This window comes from Achroia grisella, unplaced genomic scaffold, assembly GCF_030625045.1.
Source record: "Achroia grisella isolate CSIRO2021 unplaced genomic scaffold, CSIRO_AGI_Agris_v1 utg546, whole genome shotgun sequence".
NCBI lineage: Eukaryota > Metazoa > Arthropoda > Insecta > Lepidoptera > Pyralidae > Achroia > Achroia grisella.
In genome coordinates, this window is record NW_026712931.1 from 244,353 (window position 1) to 259,841 (window position 15,489).

Sequence of the window (15,489 nt, forward strand, 5' to 3'; positions counted from 1 at the left end):
CATGAAGTCAGGTCAGTTAGGCCATCGCGACAAATACACCAGGAATTTACCCAGTTTTTCAGTTTCCAGGGGGACCGCGTGGAGGTCAACCCGACATGGTACATTGCTAGTAATGGGGTCTTGAGTCCACATTACTTCCCCTTCATAATCCCCTTCCGCCCCAGAAAGTCGCATTGTAGTAATATTCTCAGCACAATGAAGACATGACAAATGTTCACCGCAATGCCGAATTGCAAATACTAATAAAGGAGGGGAATTAGATCTGTTTGAATCAGAACTTACGATGTTAAATTGAATCCATCGTTACTTTGCATCCCGAAAACCGACCCCACCTAATCTACGTATGTTACTTTATTAACTTGACAATGACATTGATGGTAACTTTATGTTTACATTTGTTCTATTCATATATATGGTTAATGGTTATTACACATATATTGACACATTCTATTTTGTAGGACGTTAGTGTGTTTGCTATTACAATTAAATAAATAACCGCAGATTACTCACTCCTCACACTCGACCGAGCTCTCTTCGGCCACAAAGTTGACTGGAACTAGCCCCTCCCTCCTCGTGGTCAGATGCAGCACCCTCCACCAGTCGGGCTCGGCGTCGCTGAGAACTTCCATGCGATCACCTTTCCGGAACGATATGTCGGAATCCGCACGTGCAGTGTAAGCACATAGTGCCTTCACGATGCGCCTCCCACCGTTCGTTATGCCTGTTAATTAAATTATTGGCTACATTAAAACAACTAGCTATATTGCGGCGACGACTACAATTAAAGCCCATGATAGGAGGGGGCGGGGGTTGTTATTAATGGGGATTAATTACCCTATTTCTAGCAACGTATGGTATATTGTGTTCTTTATACGAGCATGCCTCATCTTTTCGTCTTTCCACTAATGCCCCGGCAGCGTATACCGTTAACGTAACGTAATGCACCATATGTATGCACGATAACGCAGCTGCCCATATGTCAAAGAATTTTTAATATCGGCCAACAAATTTTTGACTTTAATAGTAATTTAGAACATGTCGCTCGTCATACAAAGGCAATTTGATATATTTTTTAAGACATACTTACAATTTATTAAGCATACCTATATACAAATACAAATAGTATAATAGTTATTCTACTCATTTGTAATATAAACCATTTTGTACTCAGTCACATTATGAAAATGCTAAAATGCACAAATTAAAATATATTTGTTATTAAATTCTTTTCGTTAACTCTTTTATTTTATTTGGTAATCTGTTGTCGTTATAGCCTACTAACAAAATTAATGGTAAATTCACAAATATTATAGTGTAGGTGGATAGTTACGGTTTAGGTTTATTTGATAGTAAATCAATCATTGACGACACTAAAACTAAACCGAAAGTGCAATTTTATTCCGATTCTGACCAAAAGAATTCGGTCGGACAGTATTCATTATGAATCATTACGACGCTACAAGCCGCGGGCTCGCCAGCTCCATATGTTTGTATAAACAATGGCGTAATGACATATCAGTGCTGCCATTGTATCAGATATCCGAGCAGGAAACCTCTGTTTAGAACCGATACAATGCACCCCTTTGTGACTGTACTTGTAACTGTTATAAATTGCAGTTTATGAGCAATAATGCAATATTATCATATATCTGTACTATTATGTATTCTGTCTACGTAACTCTTTAACTCGTAATGTGATTGCACATGTAACTATGCAAGTCATTTCAGGCATCCATATTTCCGCACTAAAATTAAAAATACAAATAAAATATATAGTCACTATTAATGTAGGTATGGTGAGTAGTAGGAATATCAAAATGATCTCCATTATTACAGAAAAAGTTTTGATATAATTTACACTTGTAGTGTTAAAGCCATCGGATTGCATTGCAAAGAATTTCTTACATACGGTCGATATTTTAAGACAATGCGAAGGCGGGCCAGTAGACTACTAATGTTATAAAGGTGTATGTCCATTCATTAGTACTTAGTTGATATTGCATAAAATAGTAATAATTTCAGTAGGTAATATAATTTTATTTTAATGTATCACTTACATTTTCCAGGATTCCGTGTGCGCACAATGTCTGCTAGAGGGCGGGACATGCCGCGGTTGTTCGGCTCGCCCGTGTACCGCGTCTCCAACGATGGACATGCTGTGAAGCCTGTTTCATTCTTGTACGCCGGGTAAACTGGAATTATTTAAATAAGCCGTCAGATTAAGAGGCAGTGGCAGTAACATAAAAAAACCTAAAGTAATTAAAGAGTAGCTACTAATTAAAAAGAATATGAAAAATGAGATTAAAATGGTAAAGAATATAATGTGAATGACCTCGACCTTTTACTATAACTTGAAAAGTACACTTCACAAGGAAAATTGTTTTGTATAATTTAAAATTTAATTATGATTAATTGGGCTATCTATTAATTATTCTTGTGGATCTGACTGATCTGTCTGTATACTGAATGAAATTTGAATCTGTTAAGTAGTTTCTGAATTGGAGAGTAACAAATATCCATCCATTCATCCTTACTAACTTTCAGGTTTATAATATTAATAATAATATTATTTTAGTATGGGATTAACTTTTACTTGTTTTTTTTTCTCTTGTTTTCTTTTTTATATATGTTAATTGGAATGACAAGCAAGCTGACAGCCCATCTGATGGCAATTGGCAACAATCTCTTATATATACATAAAATAGGAATATATCGACAGCAATACGGACATCACGTCATCATGTTCGCTAATGCGTTATATCCCGGAGGACTAAGTTGTCATTCCTCTTATATTATAATTTCACTACCTAATCTCACCCTTTAATCGAAATAGCATATAAACTACCTGCTGCAGTTGAAATAAGTACTATTTACTATATAATATACCTTGGTAGAAAGATATTCTCTCTACCAACATGGTAGAATGTCACTCTTAAACATTTGTATTCAAACATATGATTATTTGTATCGCTTTGGGTGTTTTCTATCTATACTGTGTATGTATTTACAAAATGAAAAATAGTAGTTATCTCATAACATCTGCTTCCCTTGGGACTAGATATCGCTGTGTAAATTGTCCTAAAACATTATTATTAGTTGTTTATGTATATTACACTGTGAAGATATTAAGCGTATATATGTATTATTGAACTTTTCTTCAACATACGCTAAAGTAACTGACCTTTAATCAACAAATTTGGAATTGATTAACACCATTGGAACATTAATTGTGGTTTCTAAACAATGGAGATGACCTCAAAACACTGTTGTACGAGTAAACTGGAATGAAGCAATGTAAATTGAATCTAACAGGGCAACTTTTAGCATCGTGCGAAAATATCTAGACCATTGTTCATTTCAAGGAAATAAATAACGCTCAGTTGTAGTCTTTTAAAAGTGCTATTGAACTCACAGAATATATGGAAATATAATTATATAAAACTTTTGGTTATAGACACGAAGAAAGACGGCTTTCTTAAAATTATTTGGACTTAGGTACTGATATAAAAATATGCTGTTTTCAATTACAATTATATAGATTCTATATTTATGAGTGATATTTAGACGCTGTTACAAAAAATCTCGCCGTGGGTTAAAATAACATGATCAAGGTTTGCCGTTTATAGAATGTGTTCAATTGATATAAAATCCTGAAATAATCCTGTTAAATGGTTCAATATTTTTTTTTATAAAGTAAGTACCTACCACGAAAATACGTTAATTTTTTAATTGGAAGAAAAATATTGTAAGCTGGTATAACTCACAACGCCTTCCTGTCTTAAACTAAGCAGAGCTTGTACTATGGGTATTAGATAACTGTTAGCTTTTTTTTAAATTCATACACAGTATGTCCATAATATTTATAAACTTGTGTTCAGAGAAATGAGTAGTGAACACAAGTTTATATTGTGTGGAAACCAAACAAACAATCATCAAAGTAAGGCAGTGTGTGGTTTAGTACCAGACCGCAAGGTCGTCAAAGATTAGAAAAATATGAAGAACTACTAGTAGTTAACCAAACATTATATTTTTTTACAGTTCTAAAGGAAGGGGAAGAGTAAGTTTAAAGAAAATTAACTATATCAGTGTCAGTTTCCTATGCGTGTGACTAACCGACCTGGAGTTGATGTTCGCACGCACACCGATTGTGATGGACCGTGAAAATAACACACAATATAACACATTATCACCACGATTACTATGCTATTCCAGTAGCTGATATACCTTTTTCAATGAATCTTGAGACTAAGTGTACTTAGGTCTTCTTTCTAAAAATATGCACCTTGAATTGAATTTGAATATTTACCAATGTTAAATTAAATATATTGATATATTCTTTAGTAGTAGTTAGCTACGACTTCGTCCGCATGGAATTGCACCTATTACTCAGCATTTTCAAAGATTACCAGGAACAAAGAAACAGGATTTTTTTGATGTAAGTATCGTATGTACTATATATTTTATATGCATTTAGTGAAAATCTATTAATTAGATAATCCAAACATTTCAATTTAATTTATTTCTATACACTTGGAACTAAACATTATTAAGTACAGAATTGTTGGGCTTATCATTAAAAGATATCTCTTCTAGCCAACCTACGCTGCGACAGTGAAAGCGCTAAGAGCACGAGAGATAATGAGTAATAGCTACTACAATATATAAAAAATAATTAAGTTCTGTCATACAGTTGATTAATCCACACGATGTCCGTGTGGATTAACTAAAACATAAACAATACGAAAAATGTTGTTAACATTACTTAGCGATATCAACATTATTGTTCATAGCTCTCGTGTTTCTATACAACGTTTATAACATACCAGAATCAGCATGGAATGAAAAGCTTTCACTCAGAAGTTATGTATGTAATCCTCACTCTATGGTAAAGCTGTGTGAATCAAGATTGTGGCTTAAGACAAGCACAATTGATCTTGAATGAACTGACTGTAGAACAAACTTTCAATAAAGAATTATACTTTTTACCGATTGCAAATGTTGAATTTCTATTTTACTGTGATAATATTAAATACATTATATACATTGTTATACATCATCGCCATCATTGCCTTGCCTTTATCCTATAATTTAGGCGGCGCATGTCCTCTTCTTCCACTGATCTCTAATAGGCATCACATCTGAACTCTCATATATTATTATACATAATGTACTTATAATATAATATTATAATAACTCTGGAAAATTTACACATTGTGGTAGCTCGTACACTCATCATGTGTGCTGCTACAGTATCATCATGTAATTAGATTTGTCTAACTATATTGACTCAAAATCGTAAGGAAAAAAATATATATATTGAGAACATGCAATTTTGAAATAGCATAATAAGTAGACGATTTATAAGCTCTTCACTGAAGTTGACTCTTTATCTCTTATATCCCAAATCTCACGAGAGGAATTGCCGAAGCTTGCGCCTTATTGATAAAATTTTATTTACTATTTAATATGATTAGTCTACATATTAGTTGCGGAATACTAAAATCACATTAAAGTGAATAGCGTCCTGTGAATGGGTATGGCTCATTAAATATGGATGATACCGCAAACGACCGTTACACCTTCGGGACATACAGCAATTTAGATGATTGAAATAAAATCAACAGAAGCCTACGAACGCTTGCTAACAAAAAAAAATAAGAAAATAAAGGACTGTACAAAAAAACGAACACAAATGTATCAATACTTTTAAACAATATAAATGAATTATTCTGTGCATGTTCACACTGAATATCTTCTTATGTATAAAACTCTCATGTCACAATGTTAGTTACCGTATTCCTCCGAAACGGCTTGACCGATTTTTACGAAATTTTATACGCATATTCAGTAGGTTTGAGAATCAGCAATTGACCAATATCATCATATCAATACCCATTGACCAATAAATTAAAAATATTTTTTAGGGATGGACAGTCCTTATCACTTATAAGGGCTGTCCATCCCTAACATTTATTTTTAAAATTATGGCCATTTTTTTTATAATATGGCACTAAAAATACATACAACCCCAAATTTTCACTCTTCTGTCACCTATTTTCTAATAGCGAATTTAATTTATATGGCAAAATAACGATTGGAGGGTCAGCTAGTATGTATATTAAACTGATCAGTTTGGCACTATGTGGCACTGTGTGAATCGTAATGGATGAATTGTGTAATTCATAATGTTTAATCTTCTTGTTTAAAATAAAGATACAAAATAAGTAAGTAAATAAATTTATACTCGTATTTCATGATACGCCATTAAGGAAGTAATTTTATTAGCAATTACAAATCGTTGTAGCAAGAAATACAAGATTATAAGAGACATCTATTTTATTTCATATTTGTTTCACTTTATCCATACATAGTCCTCGCGAACCTCGTTTTTACGTCTTATCTTACGACAATATACATTCTACCTAAAGATTGGACGGAAAGGATTTGTCCTAGCGATAAGATAGTTCATTGTATTTATAACCATTGTTATAGGTATCTAAAGAATTAGTCATGTTTATATAAGTACATATATATAAATATATGCATTCCAAATTTCATTAGATATATAGTAACAAAAAAAAAAGAAGTGTCGCAATTAGTTTTTAAGAATAAAAATATTATAAGCTAAAAAAATTTGTTTACTTTAATAAATTTTGTATACAATAAGTTTTATTTACTTCGGAGAACTATTGTATATTGTGTCTTTATCAGTTTGTTATCTTTTCACGACTAAACTGCACTCAGCGGTTAAACATAATGAAATTTGGCGTAAAGAAAAATTAAGCCATGTTATCTCTCATATATTGTTATTTCTGAGGAATAAGGTGTCATGGCTCTATATACTATTATTCAACTGCAATTTATTTACTTACTTGCTATCACTAATCAAACGAAAACATAGCATACAAAGCCAGCTGATAGTAATCTTACGCATAAGTTCGCGATTGTGATCGTTTTAATTAGAACGCAACTCTTACGAACTAGTTCGTTTGGTCTTTTAGTTCGTGCGATCGCGAGAGAACAGGAAAGGCTGATCAACATTTTCTCCGCAAATACTGTTCTTGTTTTTTTTTTTAACAAGACTTATCATAATAAGAGACAAAAAACAGATATACGAAATAGTTCGTGTAGTTCTTGATGTTTGATGGAGAAATATTGCTTTGTTTATATTATAATAATAATAACGAAAGACAAAAAAAAATTGAATGTACACTGGATATATTTAAAGTTGACACCGCGGAAATTTCGAGATGAAGTGAAAAATTCATAAAAAAAAAACAATATCAATGTTCCACGCGTTACGTTCTAAATTGGAATTGTGTAATTTTATTTTTAAAAATACATAAGACTATTTGTTGCTATACTGACTGTTGAATTATTAACCAAATTTACTTTGGTAAAAATAAGTGGGACTATTAGTGATGCTTCTAAACAATGCGACTTACCCAAAGGTCTTTCGGGGTCATGGCGGCGGCTGCAGCATTTATTCCCCATGGCGCGGCCCGCCCGCTACGCCGCGCCAAGCTGCTTCTGAAATGAAGATTTTTTATGTATTTACGAAAAGTAAATAAGAATACAATCGGATATGGAACTGCATACTTCTCAATGCGAGAGAAAATATTACGTCATTAATTATGATTATGTTCCATAAAGTTGACAAAATTACATATGGCGTTAATAAACATCAACGGTATTTCTTAGTTTTGGCAAAATATCCAGTAAAAAGATATTTTAGATATATTTTTTGTAAAACTTAATATACCTACTTAGGTTGAACCTGGGTCCACCGAAAAATAAGACAGTATGCTAAATAATAATAACGTAAGTATATCATATCATGAAACAGTCGCCTGCTTTATTATTTTAATAATTTCAATACAGAATAAATATAATATTATTATTCATTACTATCAATTAGTCTTACTCCTTCTACGGTTTTACGAATCATGACCGTGATATATAAGTAATATATGTAAGTCAAATATTCGGATTAGGTTATAAATACATTTATATATATAATAGATTCGTAATCGTCTGACAACTACTGTTACAAAATGTAGAAGGATAGTAGAGTTCCTGCCCTATTTCATTTAGGTTCGGCGTAATATGTCTCTTCCATTAATTTCTGTTCTCAGTCATCTCTTTATTTGCTCCCTTTCTTAATATATTTTTCACACAGTCTGCATATCTATTTTTTGCTTTCCTATGCTCTTGTAAACATCCACATTAACCTTATATATAAAAATCTCTCTTTGTTCTCTCTCTCTTATATAAAAAATAGATAGTAGTCGATTCCCAGACCTGCTGAATATGCATGTAAAATTTCAGAAAATCGGTCAAGCCGTTTCGAAGGAGTATGATATGATAACTTTGCGATATGATTATTTTATATATAAGCAGATCATAAGGTTCCCATCAGTCCCCGAAGATCTACTGGCGGGTAGTTGCTATTGCTAGATAATACTTGATTGATCGATGTATGTATACAGTAAAGCAGTTAGGGTGTTAACGTAAACAGATAAATTGGTAAACTGTGATTAACATAAGGGGCTTGATTATGAAACGCTGTAGCCATAATTAATAATTTTAAACAGATTGTAGCTATTATAGCGATTACAACTATGTAAGATCTATTTGACAGTGGAAGGTATGTCTGTCCTTTTGTTATCCTTACAAGACTAAAAAACTTAAGCGGTATTAGTTACTTTCACCACAGATAAGATAATATTACATAGTTTTACGATAATTTTAGATATATCGAAGTTTGTTTTAAACTAAATATAATCTTAACTAAAACATACAAAAAAATAGTTAAAATCAGTCCATTAGAGATAAGTTTAGAAAATAACGGTTCAGAATTGACCCCCACTGATTACGTTGACTTGTATTTAGTCTTATACCAAAATAATAGCTTTGTTAACTAATTGATTCCTTATAAATACGCCACGATGCGTTGGCTTGACTTAATGCACATTTTGTCATTCTCCTCTGATATCCTAATCTGCCGTGATTCCTCGCACCGTACAAACTTTTGTATTCATGAGTTATTTCAATTGGTCTGGGTGTTTCTACATATATTATGTATGTATTATTATTATTATTATTAAAAAATATTTAATTATTTATATATGTTTTCTAGTATCTATAACACACTTGTGTTAAATTGCTTAAATTGGGACTTTACTTACTTTATGACCCTTCACTTCCTATACCATTTAATTATCATATCATATATTGCTGGCTATGGACCCACTAGTCCTCATTACTAATAATCCATCCCGTTCTTACGTATTCGAAAGACTATAAACTACAATTGAGTAATCTACGTTGTAAAACCTCTGTAAAAGCAAAACATGCACTCGGTCATAAAGCAGTATAAATATTATTATAGACACAAAATTCACTTTTGATGTTGAAATTCTTCTAAAGCTTCATAGCGTTATTAAGTTTGTTTCAAAGTTTTTACAGCTCTGTAACACCTGTACCGAATACCGAATATTATTGGCTTCAGGAATTCTTTACGAAGACTGCCAAAAATATGTGACACCGTTATTTTTAAAACTATAAATCTTCTGTTTATTTCGTTAGACAAAAACATGTTAAAACTCATTAGCAGTTTGCTATTGTTTCTAGTCGTAATATAATAAATAGAAAAGTGGATAAGTTTATTACGCTTTCACAAGTTAACATTTACCTAAATAATTATAGGATGGGGCAGAAATTCCCCTGTGAAGGAGATATTTTTAGAACTATTGTAATGCACAATTTTAGCAGTTTTAGCACTATTGATTTAGCTTTGACTAACAGCAGCTAGTCTTTAAACAACATTAGCAGAGCACTCCAAATCTTCGGTGAGAGAAATAGTGTTTTAACCCCAACTTCTGCACAAAAATTTTAGTCTGAGAGGAGATAGCTGTCCTATAGTATAGGGGTTCCTCGTATAAATACGATATTGGCTGTAAAGTTAAAGTACATATAGGATGTACAAAGTTAGAAAACTAAATATGGCTAATATACGAGATTTCACCAGATTTATTATATTTTTGTACGAGGATAAGTGTTTTAAGGTAGTCAATCCTGGTAATCATAACCTAATTTTTATTACACGGCAATTAAAGTCACGCGGACGAAGCAGCGGGACGAAAGGTAGCATGTTAAATTGTATACATAATTTAATATTCTGTTCCACAAATTCACGTAGGTACTTCAAACGTGACGAAATTGGTTGAAGTATTGATCTATTGTGAGTGTAAACACTATCGATTGCAAAAAGTATTATCAAAATCAGTACAGAATTACCAAAGATAAAGTGATAATGTGGCTAAATACAATCAAACAAATCGTAACATATTGGTATTCATATTTACGGTTTAGTAGTATATTTTGTATGGTTTAATTTAAGAGAAAAAAGAATCATGATAATGTTTAAGGCATTGTAATTTCTAGTGTCTGTCTGTCTGTCTGTTGGTAACATTTTTACGGATATTAATATGATGTAAAGACAGATTGTATTCTATATAAGAAATAATAATAAATAAAAGAATGTCGGAGTCGACATTATTGAATTTCCAAGTATTATTGCTTAGTTTAATAATCCATCGGTATCAAACCAAACTGACATTTTGTCAACAATTCAGACACGCGGGGCGAATATACAATAACGTCCGGTGTATTGGTATTTGATGCTATGAATAGAGTATATCAGTGCTTTTCAAACTGAGGATTTGCGGCCCCTAAGGGGGTCTTTCAGGGATCGCGAGTAAAAGAAAGGGACTATTATAAATAAACTACAAATCTCTAATACAAGTTGTTAAAATTGGTGATATAATTTGTAAATTTGCCTGGGAGCGACTCAACTTTTTAACTTACAAAGGTGCCCTAAAGAAAAAGTTTGACAAACACTGGAGTATATTAATAGTCTAAGAGACAATGTGTTAAATTCTGAAGAATTTCAATACATTCGAATTGATTGATATTCTATATATGTCTCAGTTTAGTTTTTGTGATCTCTATTCAGAAACAGAGGCATAGGAGAGAATATATAATGTCGACAAACTTTGTCTACACCCTAATGTATAAATTAAATTTTATGTAAATATATCGGTAAAAATAACTGATTATTATAGTACAACAATTTTATTAAATTTTGCTTTTAACACCGAATATTATGTTTATTTTGTAGTGCATAAATTGTTATCGTACATTTACCTACGATTATGTACGATTTGGTAACCGACCTCTGTTATTTGTGTTGTCAATAGATTAATATTTTATAAGATATACAATTTTGATGTAGATAGAAAACCCGATTAATCCCAAACAAAACTTTAAATTAAGTAATTTTAAATTTAACATCAATGTGACTTTTTATCATTTATCGTATAGGTACAAATATTGCATTTATTTAATTCTTATGCTATTACTACGTACGTGTATATATACATTATACATATATAGGTATACTAGCTGTGCCCGCGGTTTTACCCGCATGGAATTTATAGCCTATATGTTATTTTGATGTGTAGGTAAGCTCTGTAAAATTGCATCAAAATCCGTTCAGTAGTTTTTGCGTGAAAGACAAACATCCATCCATACTAACAAACTTTCGTTCGTGTGTACGTATACTAATATTATAGTATGTTAGATGATGAAATACAATTCTTTGGTTGTTTATTTCCTCTCTCCCCTACTCTCTCTACGGTGTGAGTGACAATGAAAAATGAATTGTTTACTCCTTTACCATATGTTGGGGTCATTAAAATCGAATATGTAGCCAGACTATATTCAGAACTGAGGCACATATTTTTTTTATTAGAAAAACTGTTTATCGTCGAATAGCGTACACGACTGATGTACAGTTATATGACAATTTATTATTCCTACATAAGTGTTTTTTTATAATTTATTTTGACGAATAAAGTGAATAATCTACGTTTGTTGCCCTTTATAAACATGCCGTATGTCCGGTGTGAATATCGTGATATAATAAACCTACAATGTTACGATATTTATGATTTATTCGTGTACAAAATTTTAACCAAAACTGTCCAGCCGATTAATTATAATTGAGTAACAGATATACATCTTCAGTAATTGCTTAATTTAAGCATAAATTAGAAATATAAAGAAATTAATACTATTAAGCGCATATGAATAACAGACTACAGTAAAATAACGAATCTTATTATCACGATCACGAACGAACCAAACGAACTTATTAAAATAGATATCCACCTTACTTCCGATGGTCGCGGGTTCGATTCGGCATAAACATTTGTACTCATGATTATGATTGTTTATCGGTCTGGTCGTTTTGTGTATTACGTGTATTATTAGTATTATGTGTACTACAAAAAAAAAACTATGTATTTGTATCAGTTATCTAGTACCTACAACATGAGCTTTAGCTAGCTTAACCTGGGTTTAGATGGCGCTATGTGAATTGTCCTGATATTATTACTATTATTACTCTTTTTTGGTAAAAATATCTACGATCATTTACGACCCGATTTACTATAAATATCCCATGTATATAAAGTGTACTCATGGTAAATGTCACATTAAGTATAATTTATATTTGTATACGGGATATCAACAGAGTTTCGTAAAACTACATGTCGACTGTCACCAGGATGCCTGTAACAGCGTCGAAATTTCGAAAGTTCTTAAAATTACATAATAAGAGTAAATATCCCGTTTGTATAAATGTAAATAAAGTGTATAATAATAATTATATACAATTATAAAACTATAAACTCGTCCTCCTCTCTTTTCTTCTGCTTGTGTACAACAGGGTTCATAATTGATTTTCTAAATGTGAATTTAACTACCTAATAAGTATCTACTGTAAAAATATGGAATGCAATGCATAAATAAATAAAAAATAACGCAAATCAAATCATCCACAATTAAGCATCCATAATCTACAAGGTTTGTTGCAGTAGGAGATGTTGTAGATGGATGATCTGCAAAGGAATCATGTTTAATTGTGAATGATTAAAGTTGGAAAATATGTTAAGTTACAATAACACTTCAGAAGTGCTGCGAACGTAATCCACGAAGACGAAAGTGAAGGTGGTCGCGGGGGACGAGACGCCCCAACAACCTGTTGCCGCCAATCAATAACATCACCATTGCACCATTGTTATTCGTTCAACGTTATAACAATGCTCCTACCGAAAAATATTTGAATTGTAATTCACTAAAAACTGTGCAAATAGTTCAAAATATTTGCACTGTACAAGGTAATCATATTATAGTTATAGAACACCTGTGTTCATGTGACTACAACAATTATTAACAATGAAAGCATCTTTGTAACAAAAAAACTTGTTACCAGTAACTGTTCAACCAGATAACAGGCTTCATAATTTTCAGTCCGACCTTTATATCGATCTTCTACATATATTAACTTCTAAAGAGAAGTAATGAGGACGAAAGGATTTTAAATAAATGGTGCTAACTGGTGCAAAATCATCAAAACATAAATCAATGGTCATCCATAAAAAAATACAATCCGCAGAGACTGCAAAAATAACTATCCGGAGGTCTCTGCATCCATAGATTACAAGCAACATTTGAATTACTTGTTATATTTTCAGTCACGAATTGGCATATTTATTTAATTTTGATCAGTTACCATACCTAAGAAAAAACTGGCCAACTAACATGAACTAATGACTAAACTATTAAAAATAAAATATTGTCTATGAAAATAGGAAAAATAATTTTAATTATTTGACAGTATCTGTGGTAATACCTATAATGTTAATTAAAGCACAATAAAACAAAGCTGAAATTGCAAATGATGTGTAAATAAAAAACAATCTGAAAATGTAACACTGGAGGTAAGGGGAAATTGTACAGCAAAAACTTAAATCGCTCGTCGCGCATGTACCGAGGCCGGTCAATAACCCTAACGGGCGGAATCTTGAACTTGAACCATAGAGCAAATACACAATTGTCTATTATCCTGTTTTCTAATTTCGAATAAAACAAATGTGTTACCTACAATATGACACTCTGTGTAGGTATATAAAAGAAGCATATAGCGAACAAAGGCATTCATTGGCAATTCATTTCCAAACTAACATAATAATTGAAATACAGGCGTAATCGACACGGTTCATCACGTTTATGTACAATAGATTTACGTCAATCAGATGTTTTTACACTCTGGTAGCTATGTGCAGTGTAATGCGAGCGGAACAATATCGTAAAATTAATTTCTAAACTTCGATGATATAATTTGGTATCCACTTAATGGATTTGCGGAAGGTAAACAGGTGAATAAATTACGCAGTGAAAAACATGTTAAGTAATTTTATCTGGATCTTCAAATACGAGATCATATAATCATTACATTTATTTTATGTAATTGGAATTAATAAGCTTTCGAAAATTGGCAACCGTCGCCTACTACGAATCACAGACATCACGTTAACACATTTGTAATACCTTTCATGAATTGCTACAACTACGGAAAGCTGACATCTTAGTCCTTCGGGAACTCAGATGTCACAATTTCACAACGTTATCCTATTTTTCAAGTGAAACACATCCTACAAAGCAGCTGCTTGACGGTAGAAATAGCCAAGACAGATGCACCCACGATTACGGTTTTGTCTATGTAGGTAGCTATAATAAACATCATTATTATACGTAGTTATATAATAGCAAGTCCATATACGATGTAGGAGTATGAAGTTACAACTAACCGCAGTATCTAATATGTATTACTAGAGAACTCATCAGTTGATACCTCATTCATAATGTAATTTATTGTAACTTCGTCCAACCATCCGGTATTTGGAAAGTTTGTCGTGTCTTTTGCTTCAGATTTTACGCCTCGGTGGTCTAGCGGCTTAACACTCTGTCTTACTTCCGTTGGTCGCTGGTTAGATTCCTTGCTCTGTACAAACTATTCATTCATGACGTACGTCTTAATTAAAATTAATATTGATAATACAGATAATTATCAATATTAATTTGAGTTAAGAATAACTAGATGTATTTTATGTGTAAATCTGAATAATATAATAATCTAAATAATAGGAATCTGTGCATCACTATAACGACTAGACGGATAGCAGTTTAAGTGTCATTGAGTAACATACAACCGTTTATAATATTAGCATGATCACATAGTTTGGGTATAACTTATTTATAACTTACTTATATGCAATATTCTTGTTCAATTAAATCAATACAATTTTTTTTTTAATAACTTTAATGCACATCATACACAGGTAAAAAGTACATATGGCGGACTTAACACCTAATGGCATTTTCTACCAGTCAACCATGAGTTGTGCAGAGATAAGTTGTTGGCGGTGCAAACAATATTATAATATTTTATAGAATATACATGAATAAATATATAAATATACACATGTAAATACATAAATATTCCTACAAATATACACAAAAATATATATATATACAAAAATATACCATACACATAAATATATGACCAATAAAATTTACTCG

At 31.9% G+C, this 15,489-nt stretch overlaps 1 protein-coding gene across 1 annotated transcript in view; it reads right to left on the bottom strand.

Annotated features, from left to right (window-relative positions):
- Positions 1-15,489, bottom strand: part of LOC131848166 (tyrosine-protein kinase Src64B) — a 60,524-nt gene that overhangs the window by 9,035 nt on the left and 36,000 nt on the right. Inside the window, exons 2-4 of the mRNA XM_059197934.1 lie at positions 7,446-7,530; positions 2,058-2,192; positions 511-721 (exon numbers count right to left, since the gene is read on the bottom strand). Of these exons, the coding sequence (XP_059053917.1) occupies positions 511-721; positions 2,058-2,192; positions 7,446-7,494 (395 nt within the window). The 5' untranslated portion in view covers positions 7,495-7,530. The remainder of the gene's footprint in view (positions 1-510; positions 722-2,057; positions 2,193-7,445; positions 7,531-15,489) is intronic.